The sequence below is a fragment of the Coregonus clupeaformis genome, unplaced genomic scaffold (assembly GCF_020615455.1).
Source record: "Coregonus clupeaformis isolate EN_2021a unplaced genomic scaffold, ASM2061545v1 scaf0539, whole genome shotgun sequence".
In the NCBI taxonomy this organism is placed as follows: Eukaryota; Metazoa; Chordata; class Actinopteri; order Salmoniformes; family Salmonidae; genus Coregonus; species Coregonus clupeaformis.
The window spans coordinates 38638-63407 of record NW_025533994.1 but is presented as its reverse complement, the minus strand read 5'-3'; the positions used below and the strand labels follow the sequence as shown (position 1 = coordinate 63407).

The window sequence follows — 24770 nt, the reverse complement described above, 5'->3', positions numbered from 1 at the left end:
CTATGATCTCTCTCTTTGTCTCTCTGTCTCTATGATCTCTCTCTTTGTCTCTCTGTCTCTATGATCTCTCTCTTTGTCTCCCTGTCTCTATGATCTCTCTCTTTGTCTCCCTGTCTCTATGATCTCTCTCTTTGTCTCCCTGTCTCTATGATCTCTCTCTTTGTCTCCCTGTCTCTATGATCTCTCTCTTTGTCTCCCTGTCTCTATGATCTCTCTCTTTGTCTCCCTGTCTCTATGATCTCTCTCTTTGTCTCTCTGTCTCTATGATCTCTCTCTTTGTCTCCCTGTCTCTATGATCTCTCTCTTTGTCTCCCTGTCTCTATGATCTCTCTCTTTGTCTCCCTGTCTCTATGATCTCTCTCTTTGTCTCTCTGTCTCTATGAGCTCTCTCTTTGTCTCTCTGTCTCTATGATCTCTCTCTTTGTCTCTCTGTCTCTATGATCTCTCTCTTTGTCTCTCCTGTCTCTATGATCTCTCTCTTTGTCTCCCTGTCTCTATGATCTCTCTCTTTGTCTCCCTGTCTCTATGATCTCTCTCTTTGTCTCTCTGTCTCTATGATCTCTCTCTTTGTCTCCCTGTCTCTATGATCTCTCTCTTTGTCTCCCTGTCTCTATGATCTCTCTCTTTGTCTCTCTGTCTCTATGATCTCTCTCTTTGTCTCCCTGTCTCTATGATCTCTCTCTTTGTCTCTCTGTCTCTATGATCTCTCTCTTTGTCTCCCTGTCTCTATGATCTCTCTCTTTGTCTCTGTCTCTCTGCTCTCTCTCTTTGTCTCCCTGTCTCTATGATCTCTCTCTTTGTCTCCCTGTCTCTATGATCTCTCTCTTTGTCTCCCTGTCTCTATGATCTCTCTCTTTGTCTCTCTGTCTCTATGATCTCTCTCTTTGTCTCCCTGTCTCTATGATCTCTCTCTTTGTCTCTCTGTCTCTATGATCTCTCTCTTTGTCTCTCTGTCTCTATGATCTCTCTCTTTGTCTCCCTGTCTCTATGATCTCTCTCTTTGTCTCCCTGTCTCTATGATCTCTCTCTTTGTCTCCCTGTCTCTATGATCTCTCTCTTTGTCTCCCTGTCTCTATGATCTCTCTCTTTGTCTCCCTGTCTCTATGATCTCTCTCTTTGTCTCTCTGTCTCTATGATCTCTCTCTTTGTCTCTCTGTCTCTATGATCTCTCTCTTTGTCTCCCTGTCTCTATGATCTCTCTCTTTGTCTCCCTGTCTCTATGATCTCTCTCTTTGTCTCCCTGTCTCTATGATCTCTCTCTTTGTCTCCCTGTCTCTATGAGTCTCTCTCTTTGTCTCCCTGTCTCTATGATCTCTCTCTTTGTCTCCCCTGTCTCTATGATCTCTCTCTTTGTCTCCCTGTCTCTATGATCTCTCTCTTTGTCTCCCTGTCTCTATGATCTCTCTCTTTGTCTCCCTGTCTCTATGATCTCTCTCTTTGTCTCCTGTCTCTATGATCTCTCTTTGTCTCTCTGTCTCTATGATCTCTCTCTTTGTCTCCCTGTCTCTATGATCTCTCTCTTTGTCTCCCTGTCTCTATGATCTCTCTCTTTGTCTCTCTGTCTCTATGATCTCTCTCTTTGTCTCTCTGTCTCTATGTCTCTCTCTTTGTCTCCTGTCTCTATGATCTCTCTCTTTGTCTCCCTGTCTCTATGATCTCTCTCTTTGTCTCTCTGTCTCTATGATCTCTCTCTTTGTCTCCCTGTCTCTATGATCTCTCTCTTTGTCTCCCTGTCTCTATGATCTCTCTCTTTGTCTCCCTGTCTCTATGATCTCTCTCTTTGTCTCCCTGTCTCTATGATCTCTCTCTTTGTCTCCCTGTCTCTATGATCTCTCTCTTTGTCTCCCTGTCTCTATGATCTCTCTCTTTGTCTCCCTGTCTCTATGATCTCTCTCTTTGTCTCCCTGTCTCTATGATCTCTCTCTTTGTCTCCCTGTCTCTATGATCTCTCTCTTTGTCTCCCTGTCTCTATGATCTCTCTCTTTGTCTCCCTGTCTCTATGATCTCTCTCTTTGTCTCCCTGTCTCTGTGATCTCTCTCTTTGTCTCCCTGTCTCTATGATCTCTCTCTTTTGTCTCCCTGTCTCTATGATCTCTCTCTTTGTCTCTCTGTCTCTATGATCTCTCTCTTTGTCTCTCTGTCTCTATGATCTCTCTCTTTGTCTCTCTGTCTCTATGATCTCTCTCTTTGTCTCCCTGTCTCTATGATCTCTCTTTGTCTCTCTGTCTCTATGATCTCTCTCTTTGTCTCTCTGTCTCTATGATCTCTCTCTTTGTCTCCCTGTCTCTATGATCTCTCTCTCTTTGTCTCTCTGTCTCTATGATCTCTCTCTCTTGTCTCCTGTCTCTATGATCTCTCTCTTTTGTCTCCCTGTCTCTATGATCTCTCTCTTTGTCTCCCTGTCTCTATGATCTCTCTCTTTGTCTCCCTGTCTCTATGATCTCTCTCTTTGTCTCCCTGTCTCTATGATCTCTCTCTTTGTCTCCCTGTCTCTATGATCTCTCTCTTTGTCTCCCTGTCTCTATAGATCTCTCTCTTTGTCTCCCTGTCTCTATGATCTCTCTCTTTGTCTCCCTGTCTCTATGATCTCTCTCTTTGTCTCCTGTCTCTATGATCTCTCTCTTTGTCTCTATGATCTCTCTCTTTGTCTCCCTGTCTCTATGATCTCTCTCTTTGTCTCTCTGTCTCTATGATCTCTCTCTTTGTCTCTCTGTCTCTATGATCTCTCTCTTTGTCTCCCTGTCTCTATGCTCTCTCTCTTTGTCTCCCTGTCTCTATGATCTCTCTCTTTGTCTCTCTGTCTCTATGATCTCTCTCTTTGTCTCTCTGTCTCTATGATCTCTCTCTTTGTCTCCCTGTCTCTATGATCTCTCTCTTTGTCTCCCTGTCTCTATGATCTCTCTCTTTGTCTCCCTGTCTCTATGATCTCTTTCTTTGTCTCTCTGTCTCTATGATCTCTCTCTTTGTCTCTCTGTCTCTATGATCTCTCTCTTTGTCTCTCTGTCTCTATGATCTCTCTCTTTGTCTCCCTGTCTCTATGATCTCTCTCTTTGTCTCCCTGTCTCTATGATCTCTCTCTTTGTCTCCCTGTCTCTATGATCTCTCTCTTTGTCTCCCTGTCTCTATGATCTCTCTCTTTGCCTCCCTGTCTCTATGATCTCTCTCTTTGTCTCCCTGTCTCTATGATCTCTCTCTTTGTCTCCCTGTCTCTATGATCTCTCTCTTTGTCTCCCTGTCTCTATGATCTCTCTCTTTGTCTCCCTGTCTCTATGATCTCTCTCTTTGTCTCTCTGTCTCTATGATCTCTCTCTTTGTCTCTCTGTCTCTATGATCTCTCTCTTTGTCTCTCTGTCTCTATGATCTCTCTCTTTGTCTCCCTGTCTCTATGATCTCTCTCTTTGTCTCTATGATCTCTCTCTTTGTCTCTATGATCTCTCTCTTTGTCTCTCTGTCTCTATGATCTCTCTCTTTGTCTCTCTGTCTCTATGATCTCTCTCTTTGTCTCTCTGTCTCTATGATCTCTCTCTTTGTCTCTCTGTCTCTATGATCTCTCTCTTTGTCTCTCTGTCTCTATGATCTCTCTCTTTGTCTCTCTGTCTCTATGATCTCTCTCTTTGTCTCTCTGTCTCTATGATCTCTCTCTCTTTGTCTCTCTGTCTCTATGATCTCTCTCTGACTGTCACTCGTTTACCTGCAACCTCTCTCAAATCAATACACATCCAGTAAACTTCCTGACAGGCCTCTCCTAGGCCAGAGGCCATTAACTGGAGGGTCCTAGTGTGTGCTTCTGTGTGCTTGGCTGTGTGAGAGCAAATGTAGAGCGCCAATTAAATTACATTTTAATTTAAGGGGCTTTTTTGGCATGAGAAACATATGTTAACATTGCCAAAGCAAGTGAAATAGATAGTAAACAAAAGTGAAATAAACCATAAATATTAACAGTAAACATTACACTCAGAAGTTCCAAAAGAATAAAGACATTTCAAATGTCATATTATGTGTATATATACAGTGTTGTAACAATGTGCAAATAGTTAAAGTACAAATGGGAAAATAAATAAACATAAATATGGGTTGTATTTACAATGGTGTTTGTTCTTCACTGGTTGCCCTTTTCTTGTGGCAACAGGTCACACATCTTGTTGCTGTGAAGGCACACTGTGGTATTTCACCCAATATATATGTGAGTTTATCAAAATTGGGTTTGTTTTCGAATTCTTTGTGGATCTGTGTAATCTGAGGGAAATATGTGTCTCTAATATGGTCATACATTTGGCAGGAGGTTAGGAAGTGCAGCTCAGTTTCAAAACACACACACACACACACACACACACACACACACACACACACACACACACACACACACACACACACAAACAAACCCTCAAACACGCACACACACACACACACACAAACAAACCCTCAAACACACACACACACACACACACACACAAACAAACCCTCAAACACACACACACACACACACACACAAACAAACCCTCAAACACACACACACACACAAACAAACGCTCAAACACACACATCAAAGACTGAGCCCCCCTGTGATGGAGAAGGGTTCCTGTAGGTACTACTGTTTGTAGGGGAACCGGAGGAGACACTGACTGTTAATGAAAGAGAATATCAACACATAGAGCCAAATTATGCTCCACTAACCTATTAGTTTGTCAGACTATTTTCTAGGTTAACAGAATGGTATTTGACCTGTTGTAATTTGGATGCCACTCCGTTGACCTGCTTTAGTTTTGTTTGGTTGTAGACTGTACACCTGCGTCATAGAGCGAAGGCTATTTCCTGTATGTTAGTTTGTTTCAGGAAGAAGGAAATCAGAGCTAAATGCAAAGCAAGCTCTCTTCTCAGAGCCTTAGAATATTCACTGGTTGCCATGGAGATTTCTATCTACCCGACCAAGTGGGTTTGGGCCTCCCTCCATCCCTCCATCTGGGCAGAGCCCTCAGACAAGCCGTTCTTTAACCTTTACCCAGAGTCTGAAAGGAGAGGTAGCTGCCTGCCTGGCCTACAGTCCCTTTGATCACCCATTCACAATGGAGCACAGTGCCCTGCCACACACTCCAGTGATTTATTGATATTTAAACACACAGCGCACGCACACGCCACTGGAGAGAGAAGGATGATTTGGTGACATGCTTTATTTACTGTGTGCCACTGTGTGTTGGCCCTGTTTCCCTCTTTTCAACAGCTTTACAACAGACCAAAGAGGAAAGTGTAGACTAGAGATGTATTTAAAGTCTACAGATCTTGACTCGCCTCTTGAGAGAGCTGGGTTGTTTTTGGAGTTTTCTTTACTGTTCAATGGACAGATGTGGTTGTTTTTTAATGTGCCAGCAATCATTTGAATCCTTAGTTTGTCATGAGACTTGGCTGTTGTCTTGGATGAACCTCTTTTCGATGATTGAACTTCCTGCTTCATCATTTTGATAAGGCTAAGTCCATTTATCCATAGATTTCCCTTTAGCTCTCTGTCCCTTCTCTGACAATGCTACATACCCAGTGGGCAGGCCTATTTGATATGCTATTACATAGTCAATAGACTCTTATCACTAATCCCATTATGTTCTGTTTAATATATTTAGTGTGTGTGGATTAAAATGCAAGGAGCAGCTGTAGCTCTTGGCTGAGAAACCGGTTGACAGCTGAACTCCCTCTGCTCTCAGTCAGTCCGGACGGAGACACGCCCGCCCGCCCACCAGCCCGCCCATAAAAAAATCTGTGTTTTAAAGGGGAATGGAAACACTAGGCTTCAGAACACCGGCTAACTGTAACTGTAAATCACCGTTAGGAAATGTACTCAGACCATGACCTTTTGCGTGCATTAATGAGGAACATTTGCTGGTGTCAAACCATATATGAAAACATGATACATATTTTGAAAGCTGAGAAACAGCCCTTTCAAATGATATGACATACAATGGCACCACAGCCATCGAATGGTAATCAGTTCAAGAAAAAACACCTGTGAAAATGTGTATCTTATACGAAAATCAACGTTCTTTCCCCAAACAACTGCCATTTACACACCTTCCTAATGAAGATGGAGAAATATTTAAGGCGTATTGAGTGTTCCTTTAAGGATTGATCATCTGAAATCAGAATAGTGATACCTTTTACTGTGAATGAGTTAGACGTTTTAGGGACCAGTGATATTTTTCTAGGATTCTATGGAATGTTCAATTATCAGACATTTTCTTATCTGGATAGTATATTAATTTTTTTAAATTTTAGTCATTTAGCAGACGCTCTTATCCAGAGCGACTTACAGTTAGTGAGTGCATACATTATTTTAATTTTTTTCATACCCCCCGTGGGAATCGAACCCACAACCCTGGCGTTGCAAACGCCATGCTCTACCAACTGAGCTACATCCCTGCCGACCATTCCCTCCCCTACCCTGGACGACGCTGGGCCAATTGTACAAATGGCATTTAGTCTTACATGTGATAACGAAAGAGACACAAGTAATATAATATGAATAAAACATTAACATAATTAATACATTAGTGCAACACATTCGGTAGAAAATCATTTTCATCAGATGACAACTGAAGTGCAACGCTAGCAGCCACACATAGCTAAGTAAATTAGCTTACGATGTAAAAGCAAGGTATTTTTGCAAAAACGATGCATGGCCATCATATTTCTAATGTTTATCATAGAAAGAATTTAGTCAGCTATATTTCCTAATGTTTTTCTTGAAGTTATTCTTGCATTTGAAGATAGACGACACCGTAGAAAAGTAGCCTACAAAAAATCAACAAAATTGTTAGCTGACATGGCTAATTGTGACTGACATAATGAGATAAATTGCTGATGCACAACTACATTTTGCATCTTGTGTATTCTACTATTCTAACTCTCAACAGTAAGTTAAGTTCCTGTTTTGGGGGGTCTGGGGCCCCCTAGCAGCCTGGGGCCCTAAGCGACTGCCTATGTTTTCTATGCCTGGAGCCGGCCCTGCACACACAGTGCTGAAGGGTGCCACGGTAATGGTCGTAATGTCCGACTCCCTCCATCCCTTCTGTCAGTAATAATGTGGACCAGTGCCCTGGGTTGGCATCAGTCCATTGACCCAAGCCAAAGCCCTTAGATTAGCCAAGAAGAACCATCCTAGGAACCTCACAATGAGAGCGTTGTTTATTTATTTGACCTTTATTTAGCCTTGAATAAAGACTTGGAAGTATCAGTATGGTAACGCAAAACCAACTTTGATTTAACCGAGCAACAACTAAAAAAGGTGCATTTCCTGAAGGAAAGGTGTGTGTTGCTTCAGCTGTAGTTTTATGGTAGTTGAAAAAGTAGTAAGGCTAAATGTCTTTACAGTGACCACCTGGAGAGAGCAGGGAGAGAGGCGTTGATACTTCTTTACAGTGACCACCTGGAGAGAGCAGGGAGAGAGGTGTTGATACTTCTTTACAGTGACCACCTGGAGAGAGCAGGGAGAGAGGCGTTGATACTTCTTTACAGTGACCACCTGGAGAGAGCAGGGAGAGAGGTGTTGATACTTCTTTACAGTGACCACCTGGAGAGAGCAGGGAGAGAGGCGTTGATACTTCTTTACAGTGACCACCTGGAGAGAGCAGGGAGAGAGGTGTTGATACTTCTTTACAGTGACCACCTGGAGAGAGCAGGGAGAGAGGCGTTGATACTTCTTTACAGTGACCACCTGGAGAGAGCAGGGAGAGAGGTGTTGATACTTCTTTACAGTGACCACCTGGAGAGAGCGGGGAGAGAGGCGTTGATACTTCTTTACAGTGACCACCTGGAGAGAGCAGGGAGAGAGGTGTTGATACTTCTTTACAGTGACCACCTGGAGAGAGCAGGGAGAGAGGCGTTGATACTTCTTTACAGTGACCACCTGGAGAGAGCAGGGAGAGAGGTGTTGATACTTCTTTACAGTGACCACCTGGAGAGAGCAGGGAGAGAGGCGTTGATACTTCTTTACAGTGCACCTGGAGAGAGCAGGGAGAGAGGCGTTGATACTTCTTTACAGTGACCACCTGGAGAGAGCAGGGAGAGAGGCGTTGATACTTCTTTACAGTGACTACCTGGAGAGAGCAGGGAGAGAGGTGTTGATACTTCTTTACAGTGCACCTGGAGAGAGCAGGGAGAGAGGCGTTGATACTTCTTTACAGTGACTACCTGGAGAGAGCAGGGAGAGAGGTGTTGATACTTCTTTACAGTGACCACCTGGAGAGAGCGGGGAGAGAGGTGTTGATACTTCTTTACAGTGACCACCTGGAGAGAGCAGGGAGAGAGGTGTTGATACTTCTTTACAGTGACCACCTGGAGAGAGCGGGGAGAGAGGCGTTGATACTTCTTTACAGTGACCACCTGGAGAGAGCGGGGAGAGAGGTGTTGATACTTCTTTACAGTGACCACCTGGAGAGAGCAGGGAGAGAGGTGTTGATACTTCTTTACAGTGACCACCTGGAGAGAGCAGGGAGAGAGGCGTTGATACTTCTTTACAGTGACCACCTGGAGAGAGCAGGGAGAGAGGTGTTGATACTTCTTTACAGTGACCACCTGGAGAGAGCAGGGAGAGAGGCGTTGATACTTCTTTACAGTGACCACCTGGAGAGAGCAGGGAGAGAGGCGTTGATACTTCTTTACAGTGACCACCTGGAGAGAGCAGGGAGAGAGGCGTTGATACTTCTTTACAGTGACCACCTGGAGAGAGCAGGAGAGAGGTGTTGATACTTCTTTGCAGTGACCACCTGGAGAGAGCAGGGAGAGAGGCGTTGATACTTCTTTACAGTGACCACCTGGAGAGAGCAGGGAGAGAGGTGTTGATACTTCTTTACAGTGCACCTGGAGAGAGCAGGGAGAGAGGCGTTGATACTTCTTTACAGTGACCACCTGGAGAGAGCAGGGAGAGAGGCGTTGATACTTCTTTACAGTGACCACCTGGAGAGAGCAGGGAGAGAGGCGTTGATACTTCTTTACAGTGACCACCTGGAGAGAGCAGGGAGAGAGGCGTTGATACTTCTTTACAGTGACCACCTGGAGAGAGCAGGGAGAGAGGTGTTGATACTTCTTTACAGTGACCACCTGGAGAGAGCAGGGAGAGAGGTGTTGATACTTCTTTACAGTGACCACCTGGAGAGAGCAGGGAGAGAGGCGTTGATACTTCTTTACAGTGACCACCTGGAGAGAGCAGGGAGAGAGGTGTTGATACTTCTTTACAGTGACCACCTGGAGAGAGCAGGGAGAGAGGCGTTGATACTTCTTTACAGTGACCACCTGGAGAGAGCGGGAGAGAGGCGTTGATACTTCTTTACAGTGACCACCTGGAGAGAGCGGGAGAGAGGCGTTGATACTTCTTTACAGTGACCACCTGGAGAGAGCAGGGAGAGAGGTGTTGATACTTCTTTACAGTGACCACCTGGAGAGAGCAGGGAGAGAGGCGTTGATACTTCTTTACAGTGACCACCTGGAGAGAGCAGGGAGAGAGGCGTTGATACTTCTTTACAGTGACACCTGGAGAGAGCAGGGAGAGAGGCGTTGATACTTCTTTACAGTGACCACCTGGAGAGAGCAGGGAGAGAGGCGTTGATACTTCTTTACAGTGACCACCTGGAGAGAGCAGGGAGAGAGGCGTTGATACTTCTTTACAGTGACCACCTGGAGAGAGCAGGGAGAGAGGCGTTGATACTTCTTTACAGTGACCACCTGGAGAGAGCAGGGAGAGAGGTGTTGATACTTCTTTACAGTGACCACCTGGAGAGAGCAGGGAGAGAGGTGTTGATACTTCTTTACAGTGACCACCTGGAGAGAGCAGGGAGAGAGGCGTTGATACTTCTTTACAGTGACCACCTGGAGAGAGCAGGGAGAGAGGTGTTGATACTTCTTTACAGTGACCACCTGGAGAGAGCAGGGAGAGAGGCGTTGATACTTCTTTACAGTGACCACCTGGAGAGAGCGGGGAGAGAGGCGTTGATACTTCTTTACAGTGACCACCTGGAGAGAGCGGGGAGAGAGGCGTTGATACTTCTTTACAGTGACCACCTGGAGAGAGCGGGGAGAGAGGCGTTGATACTTCTTTACAGTGACCACCTGGAGAGAGCAGGGAGAGAGGCGTTGATACTTCTCACTGCTGTTCTCTACATTCCCCTTGGAGCTGAATAATGTTCTATTGGCCTTTTGACCCGACGTTGTCATTCAGGACTCTAGATTCTCACTCTCCCTCTATTTTTCAACGCCACAGATGGCATTTCTCAAAGGGCTTCTGCCAGACAGAGACAGTTTGACTGAGGCAGTAGAGTTGACCTGTTTCTCACTGTGTCTACCATCGTTACACAGTAAATCAAATCAAAGTGTATTGGTCGCGTACACAGATTTGCAGATGTTATCGCATGTGCAGCAAAATGCTTATGTTTCTACCTCCAACAGTGCGGTAATACCTAGCAATCAAAAAAATTAAATACACACATAATCCAGAAAAATAAATACAATTAGTTAGGATGACCCATCACTAGAATACAGTATAAAGTGGGTAAAACAGTGTGTAAACATTATTAAAGTGACCAGTGTTCAATGACTCTATGTACCTAGGGCAGCAGTCTCTAAGGTGCAGGGTAGAGGACCGGGTGGTAGCCGGCTAGAACAGTGACTAAGGTGCAGGGTAGAGTACCGGGTGGTAGCCGGCTAGAACAGTGACTAAGGTGCAGGGTAGAGTACCGGGTGGTAGCCGGCTAGAACAGTGACTAAGGTGCAGGGTAGAGGACCGGGTGGTAGCCGGCTAGAACAGTGACTAAGGTGCAGGGTAGAGTACCGGGTGGTAGCCGGCTAGAACAGTGACTAAGGTGCAGGGTAGAGGACCGGGTGGTAGCTGGCTAGAACAGTGACTAAGGTGCAGGGTAGAGTACCGGGTGGTAGCTGGCTAGAACAGTGACTAAGGTGCAGGGTAGAGTACCGGGTGGTAGCCGGCTAGAACAGTGACTAAGGTGCAGGGTAGAGTACCGGGTGGTAGCCGGCTAGAACAGTGACTAAGGTGCAGGGTAGAGTACCGGGTGGTAGCCGGCTAGAACAGTGACTAAGGTGCAGGGTAGAGTACCGGGTGGTAGCCGGCTAGAACAGTGACTAAGGTGCAGGGTAGAGTACCGGGTGGTAGCCGGCTAGAACAGTGACTAAGGTGCAGGGTAGAGGACCGGGTGGTAGCCGGCTAGAACCGTGACTAAGGTGCAGGGCAGGGTACTGGGCGGAGGCCGGCTAGAACAGTGACTAAGGTGCAGGGTAGAGTACCGGGTGGTAGCCGGCTAGAACAGTGACTAAGGTGCAGGGTAGAGGACCGGGTGGTAGCCGGCTAGAACAGTGACTAAGGTGCAGGGTAGAGGACCGGGTGGTAGCCGGCTAGAACAGTGACTAAGGTGCAGGGTAGAGTACCGGGTGGTAGCTGGCTAGAACAGTGACTAAGGTGCAGGGTAGAGGACCGGGTGGTAGCCGGCTAGAACAGTGACTAAGGTGCAGGGTAGAGTACCGGGTGGTAGCTGGCTAGAACAGTGACTAAGGTGCAGGGTAGAGGACCGGGTGGTAGCCGGCTAGAACAGTGACTAAGGTGCAGGGCAGGGTACTGGGCGGGGGCCGACTAGTGGTGACTGTTTAACAGTCTGATGGCCTGGAGATAGAAGCTGTTTCTTAGTCTCTCGGTTCCAGCTTTGATGCACCTGTACTGTCTCCGCCTTCTAGATGGTAGCGGGGTGAACAGGCCGTGGCTCGGGTGGCTGAGGTCCTTGATGATCTCCTAGATGGTAGCGGGGTGAACAAACCGTGGATCGGGTGGCTGAGGTCCTTGATGATCTTCTTGGCCTTCCTGTGACACTGGGTGCTGTAGATGTCCTGGAGGGCAGGCAGTGTGCCCCCGGTGATGCGTTGGGCGTACCGCACCACTCCCTGCGGTTGTGTAGTGCTGATTCTAGAGTAGAGACATCGTGAACTAATGCTCAGTGATCTGGTATATTTAAAGATTTAGCTAGTCTAGCTCAGACACGTTCTGCAGTTCAGTTCACTGGCGTTTGCTTTACTGGCATTAGCATCAATGTTGTTAGTAACTGTTAGGCTACATCATAAGTGACAGAGAGGCTGTGTCCCAAATGGCTCCCTATGTAGTGCAGTACTTTTGACCATAGCCCTATAGGCCAGAGCCCTAAGACCGTATGGGCCCTGGTCAAAAGTAGTGCACTACATAGGGAATAGGGTGCCATTTGGGACACAGCCAGAGTCTAGAGGGGTGATGAGCTGAGCGTGGCTCCCAGTCCGACCTCCCCAGTGTTCTTGAGGCAACGGGACAGAAAATGGGATCTCTTCTGCCTCAGCTGAATCCAACACATCCTCCCTCCCAGTCCCTGTCATCTGCCCATCCGGACACAGCTAAACAATGAGACTAGAGCCAGCACATCCATTTTGTGGTAGTGTTGTGTTAGGATATCAGGCATGAAGAGAAGCACTTTCAGCCTCAGTCAGGGACTCTCTCGGGTTGTAGTTAAATTAGCAGGTTTGTTTGTTCCAGCTAGCTAAACGAGCTGTTGTTGGTAAAGTAATATTGCTTATTGTATGGAGTTTTCAATCCAAGCTCATGGCCATTTTATCTTACTTTTTCCTTGTATAAGTAAACTGAAATTCCAATTCCAATTTTCCTTGTTGAAAAGCAATGAGGAAAATTGGGAATGTAATTGGGCTTTTAGTTTACTTCCTGACTCCAACACAGATATAGGCTGTTGGCTTGTTGTATTGTTGTGATTGGAACATTGAATATGGTGAGTGGAAGGTTGACCCTCATTAAGGCTCTGTGACCTTAGAGGTCAGAGGTCAGGGAATAGAACCAGCTGGTGTAATGACATAATGTGGCTTGGACACCTTTGGATCGACACACTCACTACCAGGACTATTATAGGGGCACTGGTTGGTTCAGTGGTGAAGAAAATAATAGACAAGCATATTTCTAGCATTGTGTATTTGAATAATATTAACAAGTATAATTAAGTAATAAGGCCCGAGGGGGTGTGGTATATGGCCAATATACCACGGCTAAGGGCTGTTCTTATATTTTTCTCATTCCCCTCTTTCTCATTTCTCCCTCATCTCAGTTTCTTTGTCTTTTTTCTCTCTCTCTCTCTCTCCTCTCCTCCCCCTCTCTCTCTTTCTCATTTCTCCCTCCATCTCTCTCTGTTTCATTGTCTTTTACTCTCTCTCTCCCTCCCCCCTCCCTCTCCCCCCTCTCTCTCTCTCTCTCTCTCCCATCTCTCTCTCTCCTCCCCTCTCTCTCCTCCCCTCTCTCTCTCCTCCCCCCTCTCTCTCCTCCCCTCTCTCTCTCCTCCCCCCTCTCTCTCTCCTCCCTCTCTCCGTCCATTGTGTTGTAATTGGTTCAGTTCACAGCCTACTCCAAGCCAGTTAAAGAGGACTCTGTCCCTGTCTGTCTTACTGAGAAACAGAGGATTCCCAGGACCACTGATCAGGTCCTCATGTGTAGGCTAGCTTGGGTTCTCTTTTCATTGTGGCTGTCCACTCACGCTCCTTTCCACTCAGCAGTTGACCCTCTTCTCCTCAGCTGGAGTTATTTCAAGACAACCATATCAGCCGTTCCAAGTGTTTTAGTAATAAGCAAAGCTAATCTGACCTTTTTGACAGGTCGTCCTTGCAAAGCAGAATGTTCTCACCTGTATAAATAAAGGTTAAAAAAAATATATTTGTCTTGTATATCATTTTGAAAATGACAGTTTCCTGTCTGTCTTTACTTCCTGGTAGTAGGTGCCACGTGGATAGATAGAGAGATCATCTTTCTATATGTCCCATTATGGTGTCTGTGAGAGCACAGGCAGCGCCATCGAGGCGATCTCCATTTTCTTCTTCTACTACTTCTATGATTTGGCCAACAAACTGCCAACTAGTGTTTGCTCGCAAGTATAATTCATTGGCTGATCCCTCCTGATGACCCGGATGGAATAATGTGATCCTTCCTTAACCCATTGGAAGTCCCACCCAGTTGACTACTTTGAAATGGTGGAAGCCCTCAACGACAATGTCCATGCCAAAACTGGTTATATCCATCTAGAGTCCTCCATCTAACTCTATGAAGGTACCAGAACAAAGCCTGGTTGTTATTTTGACAGAGGCACTGAACAGTACTGTACTGTGTTTCCATAGAACTTCCTTCACATCTTGTGTGCTAGTTACCTTGTTACCTTCAGCATGCTAGTTTGCCAGGGACATACTGTATTATGATTACATAAAGACCAGTGATCTGGTCATATGCTGTATCAGGGACATACTGTATTATGATTACATAAAGACCAGTGATCTGGTCATATGCTGTATCAGGGACATACTGTATCATGAAAACATAAAGACAAGTGATCTGGTCACATGCTGTATCAGGGACATACTGTATCATGATAACATATAAAGACCAGTGATCTGGTCACAGTTTTGTAACGCTCTTAATTGCAGCCAGGCTAGGTTTTATTTGGCTAATTTTGTGTTTAATCATCATGAGGCCTGCAGCGAAGTGTCAAGACACATTAAGGTACCATGAAATCTCTGGTTAGTCACGATGATGCGCTTGTTGGTAAACAGGTCACAAAAATAATCACCTGATAAAACACAACAATTAGCACTGAGAATTGTCCTCTAATACAGTGGGGGGGAAAAGTATTTAGTCAGCCACCAATTGTGCAATTTCTCCCACTTAAAAAGATGAGAGAGGCCTGTAATGTTCATCATAGGTACACGTCAACTATGACAGACAAATTGAGATTTTTTCTCTCCAGAAAATCACATTGTAGGATTTTTTGATGAATTTATTTGCAAATTATGGTGGAAAATAAGTATTTGGTCACCTACAAACAAGCAAGATTTCTGGCTCTCACAGACCTGTAACTTCTTCTTTAAGAGGCTCCTCTGTCCTCCACTCGTTACCTGTATTAATGGCACCTGTTTGAACTTGTTATCAGTATAAAAGACACCTGTCCACAACCTCAAACAGTCACACTCCAAACTCCACTATGGCCAAGACCAAAGAGCTGTCAAAGGACACCAGAAACAAAATTGTAGACCTGCACCAGGCTGGGAAGACTGAATCTGCAATAGGTAAGCAGCTTGGTTTGAAGAAATCAACTGTGGGAGCAATTATTAGGAAATGGAAGACATACAAGACCACTGATAATCTCCCCTCGATCTGGGGCTCCACGCAAGATCTCACCCCGTGGGGTCAAAATGATCACAAGAACGGTGAGCAAAAATCCCAGAACCACACGGGGGGACCTAGTGAATGACCTGCAGAGAGCTGGGACCAAAGTAACAAAGCCTACCATCAGTAACACACTACGCCGCCAGGGACTCAAATGCTGCAGTGCCAGACGTGTCCCCCTGCTTAAGCCAGTACATGTCCAGGCCCGTCTGAAGTTTGCTAGAGTGCATTTGGATGATCCAGAAGAGGATTGGAAGAATGTCATATGGTCTGATGAAACCAAAATATAACTTTTTGGTAAAAACTCAACTCGTCGTGTTTGGAGGACAAAGAATGCTGAGTTGCATCCAAAGAACACCATACCTACTGTGAAGCATGGGGGTGGAAACATCATGCTTTGGGGCTGTTTTTCTGCAAAGGGACCAGGACGACTGATCCGTGTAAAGGAAAGAATGAATGGGGCCATGTATCGTGAGATTTTGAGTGAAAACCTTCCATCAGCAAGGGCATTGAAGATGAAACGTGGCTGGGTCTTTCAGCATGACAATGATCCCAAACACACCGCCCGGGCAACGAAGGAGTGGCTTCGTAAGAAGCATTTCAAGGTCCTGGAGTGGCCTAGCCAGTCTCCAGATCTCAACCCCATAGAAAATATTTGGAGGGAGTTGAAAGTCCGTGTTGCCCAGCGACATCCCCAAAACATCACTGCTCTAGAGGAGATCTGCATGGAGGAATGTGCCAAAATACCAGCAACAGTGTGTGAAAACCTTGTGAAGACTTACAGAAAACGTTTGACCTGTGTCATTGCCAACAAAGGGTATATAACAAAGTATTGAGAAACTTTTGTTATTGACCAAATACTTATTTTCCACCATAATTTGCAAATAAATTCATTAAAAATCCTACAATGTGATTTTCTGGAGAAAAAAATTCTCATTTTGTCTGTCATAGTTGACGTGTACCTATGATGAAAATTACAGGCCTCTCTCATCTTTTTAAGTGGGAGAACTTGCACAATTGGTGGCTGACTAAATACTTTTTTTCCCCACTGTATGTTCACTATCACAGTTTGACTGTGACATTTCCTCTAGATTGAAACTCCAAATAGTGAGACTTTCATGTCTGTCAGGGCCCACTTCCTTATTCCAATTCGTTTTGTGTTTCCAGAAGGGTTTTTAGAAGAGGCAGTCCTGGACATAAAGCCATGGCAACACTGGAGACATTGTCTGTTTCTCTTCAGTGTCTCTCTGTAGTGAGAAGCCAGTGAGGTTGTTGAGAGAGGCTTAGCCCAGAGAGCTGTTGTAGCTCTGACCCCCACAGAGTGGAAATGACCTTTGACCTACAGTCAGCACGGGTCAAGGCCTTATTGTGAGCCACACTCTCCCACAGTCCACCATGAGTGGATCATTGTTTTAGCAGTTTAATCCTATCCAAACACCACAGTTTGTAAACCCTTCACGCAGGGTGTGTCCCAAATGACACCCTATACTTTTTTACCAGGGCCCATAGGGCTCTCAAAGGTAGTGCACTATGTAGGAAATAGGGTGCCATTTGGGACACAGACTTAGTGGATGCAGTCCAAGAGGAAGTGGACTTGGAGAGGGAAGCTAAGAGAGAGAGAGAGAATAAAGTAATAAGACTAAAGCTGGCCTTGTCAAGACAACGTCACTGTTCTGCTAGTGTCTGGTTATAGTGCACTACTTTTGAGAGCCCTATGGGCCCTGGTAAAAAGTATAGGGTGTGATTTGGGACCCACCCTGAGTGAAGAGTTTTCAAACTGTGGTGTTTGGATAGGATTAAACTGCTAAAACAATGATCCACTCATGGTGGACTGTGGGAGAGAGTGTGGCTCACAATAAGGCCTTGACCCGTGCTGACTGTAGGTCAAAGGTCATTGGTGTTTCATTAAACAGACATGGTGTTTCAGGACTGGGGCGTTTCATTAAACAGACAAGGTGTTTAGATGCAGACTAGCATTGATCAGGGACTGGGGCGTTTCATTAAACAGACATGGTGTTTCAGGACTGGGGCGTTTCATTAAACAGACAAGGTGTTTAGATGCAGACTAGCATTGATCAGGGACTGGGACGTTTCATTAAACAGACATGGTGTTTCAGGACTGGGGCGTTTCATTAAACAGACATGGTGTTTAGATGCAGAGCAGCATTGATCAGGGACTGGGGCGTTTCATTAAACAGACATGGTGTTTAGATGCAGAGCAGCATTGATCAGGGACTGGGGCGTTTCATTAAACAGACATGGTGTTTAGATGCAGAGCAGCATTGATCAGGGACTGGGGCGTTTCATTAAACAGACATGGTGTTTCAGGACTGGGGCGTTTCATTAAACAGACATGGTGTTTCAGGACTGGGGTGTTTCATTAAACAGACATGGTGTTTAGATGCAGAGCAGCATTGATCAGGGACTGGGGCGTTTCATTAAACAGACATGGTGTTTAGATGCAGAGCAGCATTGATCAGGGACTGGGGCGTTTCATTAAACAGACATGGTGTTTAGATGCAGAGCAGCATTGATCAGGGACTGGGGCGTTTCATTAAACAGACATGGTGTTTAGATGCAGAGCAGCATTGATCAGGGACTGGGGCGTTTCATTAAACAGACATGGTGTTTAGATGCAGAGCAGCATTGATCAGGGACTGGGGCGTTTCATTAAACAGACATGGTGTTTAGATGCAGAGCAGCATTGATCAGGGACTGGGGCGTTTCATTAAAGAGACATGGTGTTTAGATGCAGAGCAGCATTGATCAGGGACTGGGGTGTTTCATTAAACAGACATGGTGTTTAGATGCAGAGCAGCATTGATCAGGGACTGGGGCGTTTCATTAAACAGACATGGTGTTTAGATGCAGAGCAGCATTGATCAGGGACTGGGGCGTTTCGTTACACCTTGACCCCACCTGACTCTGGAAACGAGCTGCTGGAGGACTGCTGACAAGGAGAGGACACACACACACACACACACACACACACACACACACACACACACACACACACACACTCTCTCTCACTCCGTAGCTCCAGGTATACCTCAGGGTAATTGGCACACTACAAGGCAGCTGTGAAAGCTGCATTCTGGTCACACCTCCCCCTGAAGGCATGCTTGATGCTAGGCCTCTTTCATATTTTTCATATCTTCTAGCGTGCGCTGGTTTGTAATGATGAATGAATGTCTATTGGAGTCATAAAGACACAGACATGATGTACTAGGACATGATAATGATTTATTCTGTTCTACCTCAATATTATTACACATTTACCAGCACATTAACCAAGCTTAATGCCAATCCTGAAAAAGAAACAATTCATACACCTTTACATACAAGATAAGAACGCAGACATACACATTTGAACAACATACCGGTACGTCTAAAATCATTGTGGTATTTTATAAACTCATAGATTGTCTCCGTGTGTGTCTCCAGGATGGAGGTCTCCTCATCAACAACCCGACAGCGTTGGCCATCCACGAGTGTAAGCTGCTGTGGCCCAACACCCCAGTGCAGTGTGTCGTCTCTCTGGGTACGGGCCGCTATGAGACCGCCAGCAAGAACAACAGCACCTACACCAGCCTCAAAGCCAAGATCACCAATGTCATCAGCAGTGCCACCGACACAGAGGGTAGGTCACACATGGGACCGTGGAGTGTGTATGTGTGTGTAGTTTGTGAGTGTGTAGTTTGTGTGTGTATGCATGTTGTGTGTCACTTTCCACATCTGTCCTTTGACAGGGATTAAACCACATGAGGTTATTTTTAACATCAGAGTAAAGGCCATCAGTCAGTCACAGACATGTGCTTCACTAAAACAGACACTCCCTGTTAGGTGGTTGGAAGACAATTGTTTTGTCTAATGATGTATTTCAGTCAATCTCCTTCAATGATTTCCTTATGACTTACACAGCTCAGAATATGAAGTTCATGTAGCTCCCCAGTGCTTGACCTCTCTCTGATTCCTCTCATTCATCAGCTCCCCAGTGCTTGACCTCTCTCTGATTCCTCTCATTCATCAGCTCCCCAGTGCTTGACCTCTCTCTGATTCCTCATTCATCAGCTCCCCAGTGCTTGACCTCTCTCTGATTCCTACATGTGTAGATGGTCGGCCTTTTGAGTGAAGTTTAGTCAGTGTGTGTGTGGTTGATGGCACTAATAACAACTTGATGGATCTCTATAAAGTAGGAAGTCATGATAAACCAGTCACATATACAGTGAGCTCCATAATTCACTGGACAGTGACCATTCTTTTGTTATTTTGGTTCTGTACTCTAGCACTTTGAGTTTGAAAGGATACAATGAGGGTGAAGTGCAGACTGTCAGCTTTAATTTGAGGGTATTTTCATACATATCGGATGAACCATTTACGAATTATAGAAGCTTTTGTACATGGTCCCCCCCATTTTCGGGCATCAAAAAACATTGGACAGTTTAACATAATGTAGAATAAAGTAATCATTGTTAATATTTGGTCGCATATCCTTTGCATGCAATGACTGCTTGAAGTCTGCGATGCATCGCCATCACCAGACGCTGGGTATCTTCCCTGGTGATGCTCTGCCAGGCCTGTACTGCAGCCATCTTCAGTTCCTGCTTGTTTCGGGGACTTATTGCCTTAAGTCTCCTCTTCAGCATGTAAAATGCATGTTCAATTGGATTCAGATCTGGTGATTGACTCGGCCAGTCAAGGATTTTCCACTTTTTGGCCATCAAAAACCCCTTTGTTGCTCTAGCAGTATGTTTAGGGTCATTGTCTTGTTGCATGATTAAGTGCCGTCCAATGAGTTTGGAGGCATTTGGTTTTATCTGAGCAGATAAAATATTTCTGTAGACTTCAGAATTCATTGTTCTACTTCTGTCTGCAGTCACATCATCGATGAAGACAAGTGAGCCTGTTCCACTGGCAGCCATACAGGCCCAAGCCATAACACCCCCTCCACCATGTTTCATGGATGAGGTGGTATGCTTTGGATCATGGGCATTTCTTTTTTTTCTCCACACTTTTGTCTTTCCATCACTCTGGTACATGTTAATCTTTGTCTCATCTGTCCACAATACTTTTTTCCAGAACTCTTGGGGCTCTTTTAGGTGCTTGTAATCTTGCCTTTCTGTTCTTCAGGCTTATCAGTGGTTTGCATCTTGTAGTGTTACCCTCTGTAGTCCTGCTGGTGTAGTCTTCTGCGTATGGTAGACTTTGACACATCTACACCTGCATCCAGGAGAGTGTTTTTGATCTGTTGGGCTGTTATCAGGGGGTTTTTCTTCACCATAGAGAGTATTCTCCGGTCATCCAATACAGTGGTCTTCCTCTGTCTACCGGGTCTTTTGACATAATTGAGTTCACCGGTTGTTTTTTTCTTGTTAATGATGAACAAAACTGTTGACTTGGGCATGGCCAGGGTTTTTGCAATGTTCCTGAATGATTGATTTTCATTTCTGAGCCTTATGACGGCCAACTTCATTTGCATCGACACTGCTGTCTTCCTCATGTTGTCACACCCCAATAACAACCTCCAAAGGCAATAGCAAAGTCTAGAATCATTACTATTCATCAGCAGCTCTCCTGCATTCACTAACGACACAAATGAATACACCTGCCTAACGACACACATCTGTGAAGCCAATTTAACAAATACTTGTAGTACCTTAAAATGGGGGGACCATGTACAAAAGGTGCTGTCATTTCTAAACGGTTCATCCGATATGTATGAAAATACCCTCAAATTAAAGCTGACAGTCTGCACTTTTCGCTCATTGTCATTGTATCCTTTCAAACTCAAAGTGCTAGAGTACAGAACCAAAATAACAAAACAATGGTCACTGTCCAATGAATTATGGAGCTCACTGTAGACTAACTCTATCTCCCTCATCAGAGGTCCACATCATGCTGGACGCTCTCCTTCTCCCGGACAGCTGCTTCCTCTATCACTAAACTAGCTACACTAACAACATGATAGCTATGAAAATATAAAATGATTTAACTCTACTCCAGCAACATGACCTAACCTCTCAGCTCTTCTCTCCCTGTCAGAGGTCCACATCATGCTGGACGCCCTCCTTCCACCCGACACCTACTTCCGCTTCAACCCCTACATGAGCGAGGACATCCCATTGGACGAGAGCCGGCCGGAGAGGCTCACCTTCCTGCAGGAGGAAGGAACTCGCTACCTGGAGAGGAACGAAGCCAAGCTGAACAAGGCAGCGTCGGTGCTGGCTCTGGAGAAGAGCGCCATCCAGAGGCTGGCTGAATGGTGCAAACTGAAGGCCGACATGTACGAGGGCCTGCCTTTCATCTCCAAACTGTAGGGGATGTCTAGAGGTGAAAGGTCAGACAGGCTGAGAGACACTAATTTAGACTGATTATGAAGATAATATAGGAGCTGTAAAGGTCTGACATGTACGAGGGCCCTTCATCAGAAACTGTAGGAGGAGACCTGCAGAGGTTAAAGTTCAAAAGGCAGCTGCAGGCGGTAGCTGCTGAGACATTCATTTAGGCTTGATAATAAACATAATGTGCTTTGATATGACTCCATATCTGCTTGATGTAGATTATTTGAATTTCTGTTGCTTGGGCAGGATGTTGTTGCCTTTGACCTGTGAGAGTTGATGCAGTAGGATCTGTAGGAGTGTTTTCTCTGAAAAGTGTTTGGCAGGTAGGGCTGAAGGAATCAACCTTTTGACTGGTCCTAAATAAAGCGCCACTGTGAAGAGAGCGCATATGCTGTGTTTACACAGGCAGCCCAATTCTAATATTTTGCCACCCCAAAAATCTGATCAAATATTTTGCCAATAATTGGGTAAAAGATCTGAATTGGACTGCCTGTGTAAACAGCCATAATGGTGTGAATGGTAGATAGCCATTTACTGTTTTGATTTAAGAGTGCAGGGTTTGCAGGGAAGGTATTTTTAACAACTACCGACTTAACATGTACTGGTATGTCAGATATTCAGGGTCTGTTATTAGCAACTCATTCTGTTGTAATTACTATAAATATGAATGTTGTAACTGACCTTGCTGTCACCTCATTCCCATGTTCAGTAACTTTAAATGCTTCAAACTTGAACTAGGCATGTAAAGTAGAATGGTATATAACATGTAATTATGCCTTTTTTTCACAGATGAATGAAATCATGCACTTTGTAAATTGTCACATTGTTCTTATCGTAAGAGGTCTGTAAGGGATAAAATGTAAATGGTTTGATATGTGATTTTGAATAATATTTAATTGCAGAGTTCATGATATTAGCTTTATAACGAACTTGAACCCCCTAGTTCCTTTCTCCTGCATCGGTGTGTGAGAATGAAAATGTGTAATTAAAACAGGTTTCTGTTGTCGTGTTGTCTATTGGTTGCTGTGTCTGATAACTACAGAATATAAATGATCATTATATCCTCATCTGACCTGTACTGACGTCTGTTGAAGCTTAAGTAATAGTCTACGACAACCTTAAACCCCTCGCTCTCTCTCTCTCACACATTCACACACAGACAGAGTCTATAATAGAGGTGGCATGGAAGAATGTGGAGTGTCCTCCTCTGTGATGAATTGCTTTTTCCAATTGCGGAATTGATTGGTTGCGTTGTTGTTTATCCCCTGACATTCCATGATGACACTCACTCCTCCCATTCAAATGAGAATCACCCCAATCAACCCTACACATAACGCAGCCTTGTAGGCTGTGTCTCAAATGGCATCCTGTTCCCTATTTAGTGCACTACTTTTGACCAGGGCCAATAAGGCTCTGGTCAAAAGTAGTGCACTATATAGGGAATAGGGTGTCATTTGCATAGCAGTCTATGTCAGAGGACACATTATAGCCTCATACAAGAACAATTTAAATCGTCACTAGAACCAAACACATGAGAATCAGGCATAATTGATGGAATAAAATTCATTTGGATAGAGGCTTGGTGGGGTGTTAGGGTGTGGATAGAGGGTTGGTGGGGTGTTAGGGTGTGGATAGAGGGTTGGTGGGGTGTGGATAGAGGGTTGGTGGGGTGTTAGGGTGTGGATAGAGGGTTGGTGGGGTGTGGATAGAGGCTTGGTGTGGATAGAGGGTTGGTGGGGTGTTAGGGTGTGGATAGAGGGTTGGTGGGGTGTTAGGGTGTGGATAGAGGCTTGGTGTGGATAGAGGGTTGGTAGGGGTGTTAGGGTGTGGATAGAGGCTTGGTGGGGTGTGGATAGAGGCTTGGTGTGGATAGAGGGTTGGTGGGGTGTTAGGGTGTGGATAGAGGGTTGGTGGGGTGTTAGGGTGTGGATAGAGGGTTGGTAGGGGTGTCGATAGAGGGTTGGTAGGAGTGTCGGGGTGTGGAGAGAAGGTTGGTTGGGGTGTTGCGGTGAGGATAGAGGGTTGGTAGGGGTGTTGGGGTGTGGATAGAGGGTTGGTAGGGGTGTGGATAGAGGGTTGGTGGGGTGTTAGGGTGTGGATGGATGGAGGGTTGGTAGGGGTTGGTGGGGTGTGGATGGATAGAGGGTTGGTAGGGGTGTGGATAGAGGGTTGGTGGGGTGTTAGGGTGTGGATGGATGGCGGGTTGGTGGGGTGTTGTAGTGTGGATAGAGGGTTGGTAGGGGTGTTGGGGTGTGGATAGAGTGTTGGTGTGGATGGAGGGTTGGAAGGGGTTGGTGGGGTGTTAGGGTGTGGATAGAGGGTTGGTACGGGTGTTGGGGTGTGGATGGAGGGTTGGTAGGGGTTGGTGGGGTGTGGATGGAGGGTTGGTAGGGGTTGGTGGGGTGTTGGGGTGTGGATGGAGGGTTGGTAGGGGTGTTGGGGTGTGGATAGAGGGTTGGTAGGGGTTGGTGGGGTGTGGATAGAGGGTTGGTGTAGATGGAGGGTTGGTAGGGGTTGGTGGGGTGTTAGGGTGTGGATAGAGGGTTGGTAGGGGTGTTGGGGTGTGGATAGAGGGTTGGTGTAGATGGAGGGTTGGTAGGGGTTGGTGGGGTGTTAGGGTGTGGATAGAGGGTTGGTAGGGGTGTTGGGGTGTGGATAGAGGGTTGGTGTAGATGGAGGGTTGGTAGGGGTTGGTGGGGTGTGGATAGAGGGTTGGTAGGGGTGTTGGGGTGTTAGGGTGTGGATAGAGGGTTGGTGGGGGTGTTGGGGTGTTAGGGTGTGGATAGAGGGTTGGTGGGGGATACACAAATGTCAATGTTGTATTTACACTGGGTGATCCCATTGAGATTAGAAATGTATTTTTCAATAGGGACTTGTCTGTCTAATACTGGAAGAGCAACCTACTACAACACACCAGACAGATACCATCAGTACTCACACAGATGTCAACAACAGAGCTGTGAGTCTGATAAAGGGCCCAGCAGCGATATTCTCAAGTTCAGGATGTACATATCTTGTTTTTCTTCTCTGAGTTTGAACCACACCTCACTCAGTGACATGACTATGTCCTACATCTTATGATTGATTGTTGTCAAGGGTTACTGATGAGAACTAGACCTAACGAGGTAATACAGATGAATGTTTCTGCCCTAGCCACATTCTGACAGTTTCCTGTTTTTGGGGGCCAGTGTAAAGGTCAAAGTGTAAAGGTT

The 24770-nt window shown here is 45.5% G+C and overlaps 1 protein-coding gene across 2 annotated transcripts in view; it reads left to right on the top strand.

Moving 5' to 3' along the window:
* Positions 1-22562, top strand: part of LOC121543906 (calcium-independent phospholipase A2-gamma-like) — a 35722-nt gene extending 13160 nt beyond the window's left edge. The window contains exons 8-9 of one of the 2 annotated variants that reach the window (XM_045215867.1): positions 18662-18857; positions 21260-22562. In XM_045215867.1, coding sequence (XP_045071802.1) covers positions 18662-18857; positions 21260-21534 — 471 coding nt within the window. In that variant the 3' untranslated portion in view covers positions 21535-22562. Of the gene's footprint in view, positions 1-18661; positions 18858-21101; positions 21211-21259 lie in introns of those variants that run through there. The other variant, XM_045215868.1, reaches the window with a different exon arrangement.
* Positions 22563-24770: the final 2208 nt, after the last annotated feature.